A 17,161-nucleotide genomic window follows, 5' to 3' on the forward strand; every position below is an offset into this window, starting at 1 on the left:
GTTGCCTTTTTACTCTGCTAACTGGGTTCTTTCACCCACAGAAGTTTTCAGATATAGTCTCATTTATCTGGGGTTGTTTTTTTTTTTTTGTTTTTTTTTTTTTCTGTTATTGCTTCTGCTTTTGGTGTAATATCTAAGAAGTTACTGTCAAACCCAGTGTCATGAAGCTTTTCCTGCAAAAGTATTATACTTTCACTCTTAAATTAAGGTCTTTGGTCCACTTTGAGTTAATTTTTGTATATGGCATAAGGTAATAATCCATCTTTGTTCTTTTTGCATTTGGATATCCCATTTCCCCAGTACCCAGTTTTGTTGAAAAGACTATCATTTTCTCATTGAATGGTCTTGGTACCCCTGGTGAAAATCATTTGACCATATGCATAAGAGTTTATTTCTGGACTCTGTTATATTCCATTGGTCTGTATCTCTTTCTTTATGTCAGTACCACACTGTTTTGATTACTGTGGTTTGTAATAAGTTTTGAAGCCAGAAAATATGAGACCCAACCTTGTCTTTTTCAAGATTGTTTTGGCTACTCAGAGTCCCTTGAGACTCCATATGAATTTTATAATGGATTTTTCTATTTTTGCAAAAAAAATCCATCGAGAATTTGATGGACGTTGAATAAAATCTACAAACCACTTTGGGTACTTTTAACATCTTTATATTAGGTCTTCCCATTGAATGTCTTTCCACTTATTTGTGCCTTCTTTGATTTCAGCAACATTTTGGTATTTTTTAGTGTACAAGCTTTTTGCCTACTTGGTTATGTTTATTTCTAAGTTTTATTCCTTTGTTGCTGCTGTAAATTGAATTATTTTCTTAATTTCTTTTCTGGATTGTTCATTGTTAGTATATAGAAGTATATATAGAAATGAAACAGATTTTTGTGTATGTGTGTGGAATCTTTAGAGTTTTCTACATATAAGATTGTGTCCTTTGTAAACAGATAATTTTACTTCTTCCTTTCCCATTTGAATGAGTTTTTCTTTCTTTTTCTTTGTTACCTAACTGCATTGGCTAGGATTTCCAGTATTCCATGAAGCAGAAGTGCAAAAGTGGGGCATTCTTGTCTTTTTTTTGATCATAGAAGAAAAGCATTCAGGCTTTCACCATTGACTATGCTGTTACCTGCAGGCTTTCATATATGGTCTTTACTGTACTGAAATGGTTTTCTTCTATCTTCTCTTACTAGTTTGTAAAGTCTTTTCCCCAGTGGTTTTATAATTTTTAAAAGTTTACTGTATGTCTCTCAAGTGTCTTTTAATCTATGGAGTCTCACTCAATCTTTTTTTTTTTTTTTCGCCTTATCTTGTGCATTTTTGTTGAAGTAACCAGACCATTGGTCCTGTACACTTCCTAGGAGTCTAGATTTTCTTCATTAAATCCCCATTGTGTCCCTTTGTCACATATTTCTTGTCTCCTGTACTTCCTACAAATACAGGAGCTAGATCCTTTTATTTATTTATTTATTTATTTATTTTGTGGGGGGTTGGAAGGTGAAGACTTCATAGAAGGGTATATCTTTCTAGTAAGAGATGTATAATGTCTGGTTGCTGTCATTTTTAAAACTTCAGCATTCTGGTTAGACAGTCCCCTTTAGCAATCCATTATAGGATGTTCTTACTTATCCTGTATATCCTTTCTTCTTGGCTCAAAGACAGGTGGTTAGGAAGGAAGAAACTCAAGAGTTGTGGGGGTGTGAGTTAAAATATAAGTTCATTAATTCAGCTAGTAAATGCAGATCCACTGTGAGAAATAAAATGATTAACAGTTCTTGTTGCAAATACCTAGATTGTAACTATTTTTGGTGAGGCCAAGTTTGGAGGTGAATCTAAAGCACTTACTTAATTTTGAGATTTTCTCAAATATCTCTTCTTGAATAGCTCTCCAGTATTACTGCAGATGATTGATTAAATCTTCCTGGTCACTTCTAGTGAACGAAGAGATCTCAGTGGCTCATGTTGAGTAATCTGGCAGGTGCCACATTTCTTTATTTAATCTTTTCAGTAGCATGGTGAATTTTAGTTTATCAAACATAGTTTCAAGCCAGTGAATGAATGTGATTAATCTGTAGATGTGCTTGGCATTTGGCAGCTAATTTTAAAGGTAAATCCTACTGTCCTCCAGAAGGCTTGAGTTTAGCCTTAGGCACTTTCTCTGCAGGTGGTTTCCTTGCTAATCGTAGTGTAAGAATAGTATTTAACAGAGGTTTATGTATAATGTGTATACAATGTTATCTTGACTTGGAAGTAATTAACTATTTACATTAGGGAAAGAATGCCCACATCGTTGAAGTTTTCGTTTTCCCAGTAGTCAGATGATTGATTCAATCAGAGTTACTATTTGTGGAAGAACTGATACTAGAAGACACTACTTTTCTTTCTTACTATGGTAGCTAATAATGATATGTCATGTTGATATTCTTAAAGTGCTTCCACAATTTATCCTTTAACCCTACCACAAGCAAGAACTCTCTAAGATATTATGTTATTCCTGAAATGCTGGAGTACAGCAGCATTTTGTGAGCACTGAACATTTTCAGGGACTATATACATTGAAGGTACTAAATTTGTAATACACCTCAGTAATTACTGATTATTGCCATACATCACCATAGCCACTTGGTTTTTTTAAACTTGGGCAGGGTTAAGATTTTTGCCAAGACGTGTTCTCCCAAGTCATTCACTAACTGGCTTTAAACGATGGATTTGGACTATGCTTACCTGCCTATTCACAAAGTCTGACCTTTTAATGATTAATGGCATAGGCTAAGAGGTATTTGTGACTAACTCAAGATCACACTGCTTGGCTATGAAAGTGACATTTTTGTTGTTGTTGTTGTTGTTGTTGTTTTTAAAGAACACCTGTAATTTCCAACTTAATTGGTGTGGTGCCTTGACCCTATCTGAATGACACTACATCCTACTCAACTTCTTGATCTTCAGTATATGAAACATATTGCTGGTTTCCTAGGGTTGGGTCATCTCTCCTAGTGATAAGAACCAGCTTTGTACCAAACAGCTTGGTTGCTATTTTTGTGAGAATAAAATGCAGACACTCCTGGGAGTTATAACACTGGGTTTTAAAAGTTTAGCTTCTATGCAAATCAGCTTCACTGATGACTGTGCTCTTAAAAACATGGTCATCTCAAAAATACTGGCATGGGGAATTTATGGTTACCCTTTTCATTAAATACCCTGAACTTCACATCCAATTTGAATTTAGAATGTTAATGAACTTTTTGTACTGGAATGTGGAGTCCCATGTCTGGATTGACCTACAGCTATTGGTGTAGTAGTGATAGGAATGGTAGAAATACCACCACCACTACCAGGAATAGTAACACCGACAGCAGCTTCCTGCTTGCCAGGCACTATGTTCAGAATTTTAAATTACCAAATTTAACCTTTAACACACACTGGTTTTATTCCCATTTTATTGAGGAAGGACCTAAGGCTCAGAGGTGAAGTAACTGACCTTGACCACCACATAGCTAGTCAATGACAAAGTTCAGAATCCCAGTCTAAACTCTGTGACTGCAAAGCTTGTGGTATGACCATTATGAAAGTGTGCATTTCTGATGCACTTCTGCACTTTCGTGCAAGAGTTTTTTGCCCACAGGTTATGGACACAATTATTTGTAGAAGAAACTCCTTTAATTTCTGTGTCATGTCATGAAAGAGTTGCCCTGAGAATGTCTTGTGTTAGACCTAGTTAGTATTAGACCTCGTTCAGTCAGGAGATGAGCTGGTTTACTACATTGTCAGCACTGTGGACAAGGCAATTTCAATACCAGCCATCCTAAGAGAATTCCTTGACTGACACATAGAAGCAAATGGAACAACCTTGCAGGAGCAACAGTGTCTTCATCTGCCTGAATCTCAGTAACATCAAATTTCTAAATTGCAATGATTGCATATTTAATGGCCCTGATAATTTATCAAATGCCACAGCTCATCTTTGAAAACAGACAAGAGGCTGTATCATAGTCTTCTGAAAGCCCAATACCCACGTGTATTTATAGACACTCTTTTCCTTTATTCAAAACAGATCATAGATTTTCAACATGTGAATTCAAGACTAACAGACACAAATCTCTGTAGAGGCTGAATTTAACGGCATTTCAGCCTTTCTGCGTACTAATTTTGCCTAGAATTTCTTTTTTTCCCTTTCAAGCATTTTCATGACATGAACATCTAGTATAACAGTGATCAAGCTGAAAAAAAAAAAAATCAAGAAACAGAAAAAAATGATAATGGACCAGGGATGCTGCCGGTGATTTCAGCATAGGATGACAACAACTTGAGTTTCTGTGGGCATTCTGTGTCCCAGAAACAGGAGAAAAAGATCTTGAGGCAGTGAGATAATTAAAGATCACTTGATAAAGGATGAAGGCAAAACAGTCGTTTTAGGCCTGGGTCTGTCCTCAGCAGATTTCACTGTTATTTAATTTTTCAGCTAAATGCTGCTTTCTATTCAGTAGACATAATCGTCTTTGACTTAACATGCAATAGCCAGGGGTAACCTCACATTGCAACAAGTTCCTTCACTTTATTTTCATGACTTTAAGCAGACATTTGCAATTTAATATCCTATCAAAATAATTTAGGAGCTGAGTTAAATTTCAGTTCTCTGTGTGTATATGGGATATTGGATGGAGGCTGTTTGTTTTGCTTTGGTAAGAACAGCTTGAGAAGAAGGTCTCCGCTCATAGGATGTCCTGGGCATAAGAACTATAGTAAATTGACACTATTTCTTAGTAAACCAGGAAAAAAGATAAAGTATCTCACTGTATTTTCTCTTTTTGAGCCTCTTCACTGTATTATTCAATTTTTACTAGGGAACTGAATTGCAGAGCACGTAAGAATATATTTTGTAGAATGTTGTGATGCATACCAATACTGAATTTAAAAAATAAATAATTGCATGCTGATCTTACGCTAATCTTATCTACCACATGAAGCAGATAAGAAAGGCTTTATAAGCAGCTGTTCTAAGAATGGGCTGCTCTTTCATCAGGTACTACAAATTAATCAGGCATTCCTAATATGTTTAATACTATATTATTTAGATAGAATCATTTTAGGACTCAGATATCTGGGTTTTTGTTTTTCTTTTCCTAAGCTAGGTATCTAGGAATTTTCTTTACCAATATTGAATGCTAACAATTAACTAAAGAACAAATTTAATTTTTGTCATTGTAATTATTTGAAATACTCTCTATATTGCTTTTCATTCATTTATTATTCCCCCAAACTTTGGGAAATCTCTGTGCCAGGCATATTGTGCTAGATCCCAAGGATATAGAGATTAGGATGAAAGGATATGGCCCTGCCCTCCTTAGACAAGAGCACACACAGCTATGGTACCCAGTGCAGCCAGGCTGAGAAAAGTCAGGGATGAGACTCTTAACTGATGAAGGGGCGATGACCTCATCATGCTAATGTGGGTAAACAGTGGAAACTGATTGTTTGCCCTAATTTTTTTTAAGGGCTTTGGTAGGAATGTCCATCAGAGCGCCTTCTCTTTTTTTGTTTTTAAATTTTAATTCAACTTAATTAACATATAGTGTATTACTACTTTTAAGGATAGAATTTAGTGATTCATCAGTTGCAAATAATACCCAGTGCTCATTACTTCAAGTGCCCTCCATAATGCCCATCACCCAGTTACCTGGTCCCCCACCACCTTCCCCTCCAGCAACCCTCAGTTTGTTCCTATAGTTAGAGTCTCTTAGGTTTCCTCCTTCTCTGTTTTGCTCTTATTTTATTTTCCCTTCCCTTCCCCTATGATATGTTTTGTTTCTTAAACTCCACATATGAATGAAATCATATGACATTTGTCTTTCTCTGACTGACTTATTTTAATTAACATAATACCCTCTAGTTCCATCCATGTCATTGCAAATGGTAAGATTTCATTCTTTTTGATGGCTAAGTAATATTCCACTGTGTGTGTGTGTGTGTGTGTGTGTGTGTGTGTGTGTGTACACCACATTTTCTTTATCCATTCATTTGTCAATGGACATCTGAAAGACCCTCCTCTTTCATATAAGGCCTCTGCTTAGTCAACTTTTGAAGAAAAGATTTCAAGATAAATAGTTTGAAAAACTATAAATTGGTCACATGTTAGGGAGGTAAGTAAGAGTCTGACATTTATGGGCCTTTAGTACTTATTGAAATATTTGGATGTTTTCTAAAATTGATGGGAGAGTGACATTGTCATAGTGAGAGCCTGGGCATAGAACCGAGGAAAAGAGACTATTGCAGATATCCACAGAGGAGGCACATGGCTGGGATGTGGGGAGGGGGAGTGTTGGAGAGTAGGTAGTACAAGAAAGGCACGAATTCTGGATCCAAATGGCAAGATGTCATGATTGATTTGATGTGGGGTAAGGAGAGGCTCTTTAAAAGCATGCCAAGGTTTGAGGCTGGTAGGTTGCCATTCTCCTAAAGAAGGAAAACAGTAGGTTTCCAGAGAAACTATGATGAATCCAACGTGCAGCACACTGAGTTTCAGATGCTATATGGGACATCCAGCTAGAAATGACCCACAGGTAACTGATAGGAGTTGAGATCAAAGATTTAGTAGAAGGGAGCAGGGTGATTGTTGAAGCCATGAGTGTGTTGGGGTCTGTAAGGCAGACCCCAACAGTGAGGAATGGATAAAACAGTCCCAGGGGCCCATATCATTTAAGGGATTGATGATGGGTACTCAGATTCTAGAAAGATAACTTCAAAAAATAGTGATGATGTTATAGGTACCAGGAAGGAGAAATGTCAAGAAGATATTGAACAACAGTGACAAGAGCCCCAGAGGGTCAAGTTCTGGAGAAAAAAAAAAAAGGGAACATTTAGCCCCAAGGTTTACTTAAATGACATGTTTCTTTGAAGTGGAGGCAAAGTTCTAAATTTTTCAAAAGTGATATAACAAAAAAAAAAAAAAAATGGTTTTATAAAAGCATCCATTTTATAACTGCTGCTCTGGAATTTGTTATTGCAAAGCACAAGAAAAGTAAGATTAAGCCAAAGACGTGGTGATTTTAATGTCTCCGTTTTGGTCTAAAAAATGTGGGTTTTTTCTTCCTTTAAATATGCCAAAATAAGCCATCAAGCTATGACTAATTTATTAACTGTTCACTGTTGGCTTTTGTCACATTTGACTTGTATCAGATATAGTCGAAAAATCTGAAGGTATTAGAAGATTTTTATAAAATAAATTTCACCTCAATATGAACACTCCAGTGTAAGCAAACCTGTGAACACGGTTATCTGTTTGCTCTTCTGCTAGTTTCCTCTTAGGTAAATGACTGTGGGCGAGGCGCCCCGTGCACTCTGCCAGCCAGTCAGCCCTGTACCAGGAGCAGATCAGATCACTGCTACAACTCCATTTCCCTGTCTCTAAAATCACAAGGGGGTATACTCCAGATATACTCTTTTCAAACTGTGGGTCCTGATACATGAGTGGGCCACGAAATGGAAAATTATCAGAGTGCACTCCGCATAGTGGGTAAAGTCTTGTTTTGACAGATCTTCATTTTGGCTCTTTTTGTGGGAGAGACAGAGGGAGAGGAAGAAAGAAGGAGAGAGAGAATACTAGACCATCATGGAAAATGTATTTTTGACCATGGATTGTGGTTTTAAAATGTTTGAGAAACTGTATTCTCAACTAGAACCCCTTCCTATTCTAAAAATCTCTCATTCCAGTTCACTGTCAAACTGTTTTTTTGGTGTAGTAAATGGTTCATAACAATACAGAGGAGCGGCAGGTATAAAAAATGTGAAGGAAGGACAGCTAAGAACAAAGGAGAAAAACATGAAAAGGTAAATAAGGCCAACATCTGTGTTGTATTTGACCACAAGTCTGAACAAGCCTTTAAAATTTATTAGTATTCCAACTAGCAAGTCATTACTATAATTTATGAAGTAAAGTTAAAGTATGCTATATATTAACAAACAATGGAGTAATTCTTTTGATGGTGGTATAAGTAAGCAACCTTACCAAGGAGAAATCATACTTTTTCAAAAGTAACAATACCATGGCACATAAATTCCAGAATTGGCAATTAAATAAATGTGGTGAGTCTCTTCCACCTGGCCACATAAAAAGATTCATTGACATGGTTATGAGACAAGTCAGTGTATTTTTATTGGCCTGAGCTAGAGGGAGTAAACACCTTAGTCAGGTGTTTTGTTTTAGAAAACAGCTGTTTGAACTTCTACTGGTTAGTTCTGCTCTAGGGTATATTTGAGCAATTGCTTTTTCCAGCACACTTTACTGATTTGGAATCTGAGTGAGTGAGCAATTTCCTATAAAACTGAGATTCAGTGAAAGTTTTTCTTTACTTGTGAACTATTTTTAATTCTTCTGCAACCTACAAAATTGCATGGATTTTAAGGTGGTATTAAACAGGGATACTTTATTTTTTTAAAAGATTTTATTTATTTATTTGAGAGCGAGAGAGAGAGATCACAAGTAGGCAGAGAGGCAGGCAGGCAGAGAGAGAAGGGGAAACAGGCTCCCTGCTGAGCAGAGAGCCCCATGCGGGGCTCGATTCCATGACCCTGAGATCATGACCTGAGCGGAAGGCCGAGGCTTAACCCACTCAGCCACCCAGGAGCCCCAAACAGCAATAATTTAAACTCATCAAACAGGAAATCTGAGGACAGTGTTATTTGTCCTTCTCTACCCAGCTCTTGAACACTCAGTTTGTCTTTCTTCCCTCTCTGCCCTGTTATAAACCCTGGGGTGTTTTTCTTTGCCCCTTTGCCAATCTAACCCCTGACTTTTGGCAACACTGTGTTCCCTGTCTCTTCCTCACTGTCAGTCAGTGGGAAGAGAAGGCCTAGACAAGACAGGAATTGAGACTAGCAATGTCATCCTGCTCTACTTCCCCAAATGCTATCTTTCAGGAGTCCCAAATGAGGGATTCCTGAAAGGTAGACCATTGACTTGCTGGCTGGGTGTGAGCCCTGCTGGCGAAGTGGGCGGTGCAGGGGCCGTGTTCACTCCTCCTCCCTAGCCAGCCGATTGGCCCTGATAGCCATGAGTCTCCGCCCCCATCTCTCCATCCCAGGCCCCTGCTCTCTTCAAGGTGTAGGAACAGGTATGGTTGCGCCCAATTAAGAGATGAGAAATTTTGTTTTAATTGCACATGAGAACAAAGTGCTTGTCAGTTAGACATCTGACTTATTAGATGAGCAAACTAAGGATGAAGGAAGTAAGGACACCAAAGTGAGAGAGGAAAGGTCAAGCCTGGAGCCTGGGTCCAGGGCTCTTCTTCTAGCACGTCCTGCTCTTTCCCAAAGTCCATGAGGAGATGGTACTTGAAATCAGTACTCAAGGGCTTGATAGATTATAAATACGTGGGGAGTAGGGGGCAGGACACAGACCAGTCTTGAGTTTTGGAATGAAGACAGTGTGCTCAGAAGACGATACACAAAGCATACAAGGTTTATGTAGGACAATGTAGATACACGAGAGAGTACACCAACAAGTAGGTGACATGTGAAGGCATAATTTATCCAGTTACAACTTCCCTAATTTGACGATGATACAGGTGGATTCTATCTATATTTATTCCAAAGGTCTGCTGAAATAATAAGATAGTATTCAGAAATCATTGTTTGGACATATTTAAAATGTCATACTTGTAAAAGCCAATATTGTTGTTAGGATGCTGGTAAAACCTTCAGAAACTCACATTATATCTTTGTGTCCTTTACGGACATTTTTTCCTTCCTCACTAATTATGCAGGGTCTGCACCACGAACCATGTTGTTTCCTTGATTTGATACATTACCAATACAGTAACACCATAAAAACTGCAAATATTTCCATAGCCCCTGAGTTTATCTAGTGTCAGTAAATGTCATCAGGATATGGGGTAGATGAGACAGACTGCTCATCACTAGTGTCCAAGGCTTGAAGTTTTTGATGGAAGCCATTTCAGAGTGCTGGTATTCCCCTTTGTGTATGGGACTGGCTGTTTGATAATGGGATAGTGTCATATGAATGTCAGGATCAGCTCCCTGGGCTGGGCATGGTGCCAGGTGGTCAGAAGTAGCCATCACTTCCTTTGAGTATACTCAAAATTGGCAGACGGTCTGAATAAATAAGAAATAATAATTATCATCTGAAATAGAAATAGTTATTTATTACCCCTCTGAAATTAATCTATATTGTATCTGTTTTCTGGTATTTGTGGCAATGATTTTAGGTACTCTTAATGGATTGTGGCATAATGTAAACAATGTCTTCTCCAGTCACTGAATTTCTTATTCCTGAAACAGGCGCATGAAACTAAATTTCCTCTACTTTGTATGTCTACGCAACTCTAGGTGTTATATCTTTGTAATAGTTTAAGCAGCAGATTATTTCTTCATTATGCAAAGTACCAACAACATTTGGGTCACTTGTTAAATAAGTCACTGAAGTTTGCATACTGAAGTTTGGATCACGTAGACCAAGAGCAGCTGGAGCCCCGATCTCCTGATGACTCTCTTACTCTCAGCCCTTCTTGGCACTGATTCCCTCTTACTGTGACAGTGTAGTCCATGAACCTGAAGGATATACTTGACCTGAAAAATTCTTGTTTTAGGATCCACCTACATCAGTTTCCCTTGGACTGCGAATGGAAGAAATGATTTTCAACTTGGCAGACACACATCTGTTTTTCAATGACTTAGAAGTAAGTTCTGATTATTTTATATATACACTTCATGGTGCATGTCTGAAAATTGGTAAGTGGCCTTGAAATATCAATGAGATACTGTTTTATGAATCTATAACTAGAATAATGAGATTAATTATTGATTATATGGTAATAAGTTTGCCTTTTTTTTTAATTTTATTTTTTATAAACATATATTTTTATCCCCAGGGGTACAGGTCTGTGAATCGCCAGGTTTACACACTTCACAGCACTCACCATAGCACATACCCTCCCCAATGTCCATAACCCCACCCCCCCAACCCCCCTCCCCCCAATAACCTATGTTTGCCTTCTTTATTTTGACTGTTGCCTTTCAAGGTTAGATTCCTCATGACCCTTGGTAAGGATTCAAATTTGATTGTCAAGAATTTTAAATATTAAACCGTGTTGATATCAGAAGCTACTGATTCCTCAGCTTCATAATTACTGTTGAGATGGGCTCCCTTCCGAATCCCTTAAAGCTGTGATGGTGGCATCCACTGTCCGCATCAGACTTTCATCCTATTGGGTCAGCTGCTTGTCTTTCTGGCTGGCCCAGCTGTATATCATTTCAGCCAGGTTTCTGCTCTTGGACTTGCTGGGATTTCTTAGGTCAAACTGCTGATGATTCTATTTGCCCGTTATATTTTAGGGGGGAAACTTTTGTAAGATGGTTAATTAATTATGTCATGGGCACCGTCAAATATGATGATCTCAATTAGCAGCATTCTTAAGAATAATGAATATTGTTTCTCCTATCTCCATTATGAGATCACACAACTATCACTACGCTTTACTCTCTTCTTAATAGAGACGGTTATTTATTTAAATCCTGCTGTTAAGTAAGTTTGTGGTAGGCCTGCCAACAGGCATTAATCATCAAGTTGTTGTTTGGGTAGATTTTATAAATGTATGTTATTTCAGACAGGAGAAGACTCTGAAAGATTCAAATGGAACTTTTACTGATCAAAGTTAATTGGTGGCAATTGGTCTTTAAATATTTCCTGATGTTTCCCTTTTCAAAATCAAGCAAAACACACCTTATTTAATAGATGAGCCAAAATCATTTGAAAAATGCCAGTGTGTGACAGAACTTAAATGCGGTTTGTTCAACATCTGTCCTGTATTTTGATTTCTTTTCATCTGCAATGAAACTACTCATAGACGAATTGGCAACTTCGTGCAATAAAATTATTTAAATGTGCTTCGTTTTTTCCCCATTCCTTAGCGAAATATTTATTTTTACACTTAGGATAAAATACAAAATTTTTTTTTTTTTTTTTGCATTTTAAAGTGTTTGCTTTTCTTAAGGAAATTACATGTAAGGCATTACTGTTTTTTAGGGTAGAAATATTCCAAGTGAGTGACAAGTTCAGAGTTGCCTTTAGGAGAGCTTAATAATCATTCTTATTTTCAAAAGCTGTTTCTGATTTATGGCTGAGATTCGCTTCATAACAACACAAAAAATTCCATACTTTACTAGTATGTTAAAATTCCTTCCCCGAGTTTCCATTTGTTTCTAATGATTCAGACCAAGCTGATATTTTGTCTTGGGTATAACCTTGTTACTCTTATTGATGTTAATAGGTGTTAATAGCACCCATCAAGAAGAAATTAGCAGTAATTTGCTATTGCTTTTAAATTCTACCTTCTTAAAAATACCAAAGCTCCATCTATGCAGTGCCAAAACTATGTGGTGAAAAGTGAGAAGTTGGGCAAAGTAATAATTCTGTATAATATAGACCAAAAAACTTCCAAACTTGGTTTTGATACAATATAGTTGGATTTTTATTTATTTAAGGACATTATTCACAGTGAACTATATACGGAGAGTGTCTGGAAATAGTGCTCAGACAAATACATGAAAAATACATATTGAAAGTTCTAGTTTAGGGATGTAGGGGATATAGTTTTTCCATAAGCCCAGATTAAAACAAAAAGAAAAGGAAGAAGTCCGGGGTTCTATGCAGTCATTAAAATATCTGATTCTGTTCTTGGTATAAGGACTCTTCTTTATGTAAAATAGAGAAGGGAATAAACCAAATACAAAAATCAATGGTAGAAACATTATTTAGGCTGACAACCTTACAAAAGCCGATTTTAAGTTACTTTACTCAAGAATAATATAAAGCTTCAGCAAAATGAAATATCTGTTGAGCCTCTGCCTTTGAAAATTGTTTACTTGCTCTAAGTTTGCACTATATTTTAAAAATAAATTGGTTCTTATGCTTCTTTCAATCTTTCATTTTATATTTTTCTGATTCAACAAACCTGGGACTGGTCATTGCAAATATTAGTTTCTTTCAAAATAAAAAGCAAAATTATTTCCTGGGAAAATTAAATGTATTGGCATTAGATTCCCAAGAAAACCAAAATTATCTCATCAGGCAGAAATGGTGTGGTAATGCTTGATTTCACACTCTAATAAGCAATGTGCTGCGGTGGGGGGCATGGATATTTTAATATATTTAAATTACATGTTTTTAGCTTTCTAAGATCTCTGATACAAGTAATTTCAAGGAGATTAATGATGTATTGGTTAGCTTAAAGTGTGATTTCTGAACTCCAATTGTTGACATTTGGCCTCATTTTCTTTTAAAATGTTAACTTTTTGCCAGCAACCCCTCTGTATAATTTGGTTAATTCACAGTTCTGGCTTGTAGGAGAGTCTGACACACTACGTGAGAGGCTTTCCGGAACAGCTCTTGTGTTGTCTTGTATTATATGTTTAAAATTGTTATTAAGATATTATTTAGGAAATTTAGGATATCTTTTTAAAATAATTTAGAAATACTGTAATTTTTTTTAAACAAAGTTAATCATTTTTGGTTCTAAAAGTTTTGTCACCTATTGTTTAGTAATATTTTTTAATAAAAGCAATCACGATTTAAATTAGTTATGCTGACACTCGGGGGGTAATGAAAAGGAGAAATCTGGGGTTTTTTTGTATCATTAGAAATATTTGACATGTTCAGGAACAGGAGTGACAGGGAGACATAATTATCAAAGGAAATAATATCTTCCCCCACCAGAGAAGGGTTTAGACTTCAGTTCCATAGTGTACTTCTGCCTTTCCTATTTCTAAGTCTGACTAACGTCCTGCGTATCATTTTACCAAAAGGTCTCCGCGTGCAGTACGATGATGCTTATATGGAAGTCATTTTTTATGAATGACAGTATGGAACTAGAGGTGGTTTTTCTCCCCCTTAGCTTCTTTAGTAACAAACTGTAGAAATGATCCCTGAAAGTATAGTCTTTGCTTCTTTAGTAAAGTATGACTCTTTCAGAGTGAATGGAGAAAGGGTTCTCTTTGTTGGATTTTTTACTGAAAGGCAACTTGCAGAGTGAGGATAGGCCTTTCGTGTACGATAATGTTTCAGTTTAACTTGCCGTTGGTCAGTTCTCCTGCTAGATTTGTCCACAGTTAAGGCAAATATTACATCAAGATAGAAGGAAGTAAGTAAGAATAAAATGCAAGCTTATGTGGAATTTTCTCTGTGTGGTGTCAGGTAGTATCTTTTCGCTGGCATGAGAGTTGCCATGCTAACTGGTGGTGTTGGCGTGGTGGGCCTCAAGAGGCTCTGGTTTCAAGCCACACTCCCCAGCTGCAAGGATCAGGATTGGAAAGTGTCAGGAATGCTCCCCACCCTTCCGTCTTCCTGTGCAGGTGTTGGACACATCACATTCACCTGGTTAAGTGTGAAGCTATGTTGGAGCATTCTCCTTTTCCTCGTGTGTTGTGGGGACGGTGGGGACAGACCAGAGGATTCCTTGTGTTAGAATTTACATAAATATTTCAGTCTTTTCTTCGGTCTTCAATGTATAGATTCCTGTCCCAGACCTGATTTTTAAGCACCTGGTATTGGTAGCACCTTGTTTTCACCTTTTCCACTAAGGAAAAGCTTGGGGTAGGAGGTTCTGGTGTCTGTAGAGGCTAGCCTGCGTTTAGTGAGTCAGAGGCCATGTAAGGGAGTTGGATAGTTCTCTAAATGTTGCCATGGTTTAAAGGAAGGGAGATGTAATGATTTTTCTTTTTTCTTTCTTTCTTCTTTTTTTCCCCCAAAGATTTTATTTTTTATTTATTTAAGATTTTTTTATTTAATATTTATTTATTTAAGATTTTATTTAATTTATTTATAACCTATTATAATTAATTTATTTTATTTATTTAAGATTTTATTTATTTATTTTATTCAGTTATTTATTAGAGAGAGAGAGAGCACGAGCAGGGGCAGAGGAAGAGGGAGAAGCAGACTCCCCCACTGAGCAGGGAGCCTGACATGGGACTCAATCCGAAGACCCTGAGATCATGACTCGAACCAAAAGCAGGTGCTTAGACGCCCCTGTTATGATTTTCCTTATGAAGCAAAAAAATTAGTTTGCCTCTTGGTTTAATTCAGCCTTTAAAATTCTAGTAGTATTTTGTTACTCCAAACATTGGGTTATCATCTGTTAATTACTTTAATATATGTTGTTTGTAAATTTATTTTTAGCTAGGAAAGAAAAATCTACCTTCAAAGTATCAGCCTTGCCAATGCTCTGTAGCTTCAATTTCAAGTGACGCATTCTGTAGTGATCTAATCCTTAGGTTTCCAAAAATGTAAAGATTTAAACTAATTCAGAAGTTGATTTGAGTTGAAAAAATAAGGCACCTAGAAAGTGCCTTATTCTCTATACGTAGGAAGAAAGTCTCAGTCCCAGAGTCCAGCTTTTCTGGTGATGCTGAAAACTCTGGTTGTCTGCTGCCACAGAAAGGGTTTCATGGGTGCTTGCAGAAGAGGACATTTCACGAAGGGCTTGAGCTGTTTTCTGTTTCCAGTCCCTTCCACATGCCAAGAGCACCTATATGAAAATGTGTGCACACATCAATATTATACTCCAAATGTAAATGAACCCAGGCACATATACACATACATAAATATGCCACTTGTTTTCAGCTCTGTACATAGACTTTTGTATACTTATTTTCTCCTTATGAATTAAGCAAACCAGTAGTATCACCTTTTTTAAACTCCTAGTAGCATCTTTCATTACACCCCAAATATTTCCTTCTACCTTTTGACCATTAAATGAATTAGACTGAATTCTTTTTTTTTTCTTTTTTTAAAGATTTTATTTATTTATTTGTTAGAGAGAGAGAGCTTGAACACAGGCAGAGTGGTAGGCAGAGGCAGAGGGAGAAGCAGGCTCCCTGCTGAGCAAGGAGCCCAATGTGGGACTCTATCCCAGGATGCTGGGATCATGACCTGAGCTGAAGGCAGCTGCTTAACCAAGTGAGCCACCCAGGTGTCCCTAGACTGAATTCTTAACCTGTAATCTCAGAATAGAATAGCAATTCCTACTTCCTTCCCCATGGAAGACAATAGAGTTGACTTGACCTTCCTCTGTTTTAATGTAAGTTGTTTGGCCTTCTCCATTTCCTTAGTTGCCAAGAGTAACAGCAAAACTCTCAGTGTAGAGGGCAAACTACCGTTTTCAAGTAATGAATGATTATTAGACATTATTACGTCTGATGAATACTGAATTTGATGATGTAATTGGTGGCTGAAAAGAAGCAATGTCCATATTTTATTATTATTACTAATGAGTCATTTGAAGTATTCTTCCTGTTTCATCATTTCTTACAAGATTCTGTCATCTTTCATCTAAAATAAGAAAGAGAAATAAAAAAATATGGTCAAGGGCTTCTTTAATTCTGAATTTCATCAGAAAGTTAGGAGTCAAACTATATGTAACTGTTTAACATAATAAAAGATATTAACCCTACCATGACAACCAACATTGTACTTAGCAATGAAAGAGGCACATTGTCATTACAAAAGGAAAAAAATAAAACTGCCCTCTCTCAGCACTATTATTCAGCATTATTTTAGGAATTTGAGGCACAATAAGATGTGAGCTATAACTATTAAAATGAAAGTGATGGGAATGATTGTTTTTGCAGAAAATTTGATATACATAGAAAACTGAAGGGAACCTACCGGAATAGTCTTAGAATTTATAATGCACTTCAAAAAAGTGAATGATTATAGAATTAAATTTAAAAATCTATAACTTTCTTCTATTATAGCCAGACATGCAAAACTTTTAATTGTAATTTTAAAGTAGCAGCAGTCACTGTAACACCAAAACAAAAAAAAGGGAAAATAAGGAGTGCAAGAAGTATTTGTAAGAAATAAATGAATAAAACTTTGACATCTTACTGAGAGATCTAAAGGAAGATTTGAATAAAAGTGTCTTCCTTTCCTTTTCTTTTTTGTAACATATTCTAATAATTTGTAAAATTGTCCCTAAAGTCCATTTGAAAGGATAAATAGGCAAAAAATAACCAGAAGTTTATGACAAAAAGTAATAGCATCCAGCTCAACCGAATATTAAATATTTTATAATTCTACAATGATATGAAGATTTGTGTTGGCCTACAATGGCATTGGACTAACTATGGGGAGAAAAGATCGCACAGGC

At 36.6% G+C, this 17,161-nt stretch overlaps 1 protein-coding gene across 12 annotated transcripts in view; it reads left to right on the forward strand.

Annotated features, from left to right (window-relative positions):
• The window catches only part of EYA1 (EYA transcriptional coactivator and phosphatase 1), a 353,650-nt gene that overhangs the window by 287,053 nt on the left and 49,436 nt on the right, over window positions 1-17,161 (forward strand). For all 12 annotated transcript variants that reach the window (XM_032869202.1, XM_032869209.1, XM_032869210.1 and 9 more), the window contains one exon: window positions 10,604-10,693. In XM_032869202.1, coding sequence (XP_032725093.1) covers window positions 10,604-10,693 — 90 coding nt within the window. The remainder of the gene's footprint in view (window positions 1-10,603; window positions 10,694-17,161) is intronic.

This window comes from Lontra canadensis, unplaced genomic scaffold (genome assembly GCF_010015895.1).
Source record: "Lontra canadensis isolate GAN:19392208 unplaced genomic scaffold, GSC_riverotter_1.0 scaffold37, whole genome shotgun sequence".
In the NCBI taxonomy this organism is placed as follows: domain Eukaryota; kingdom Metazoa; phylum Chordata; class Mammalia; order Carnivora; family Mustelidae; genus Lontra; species Lontra canadensis.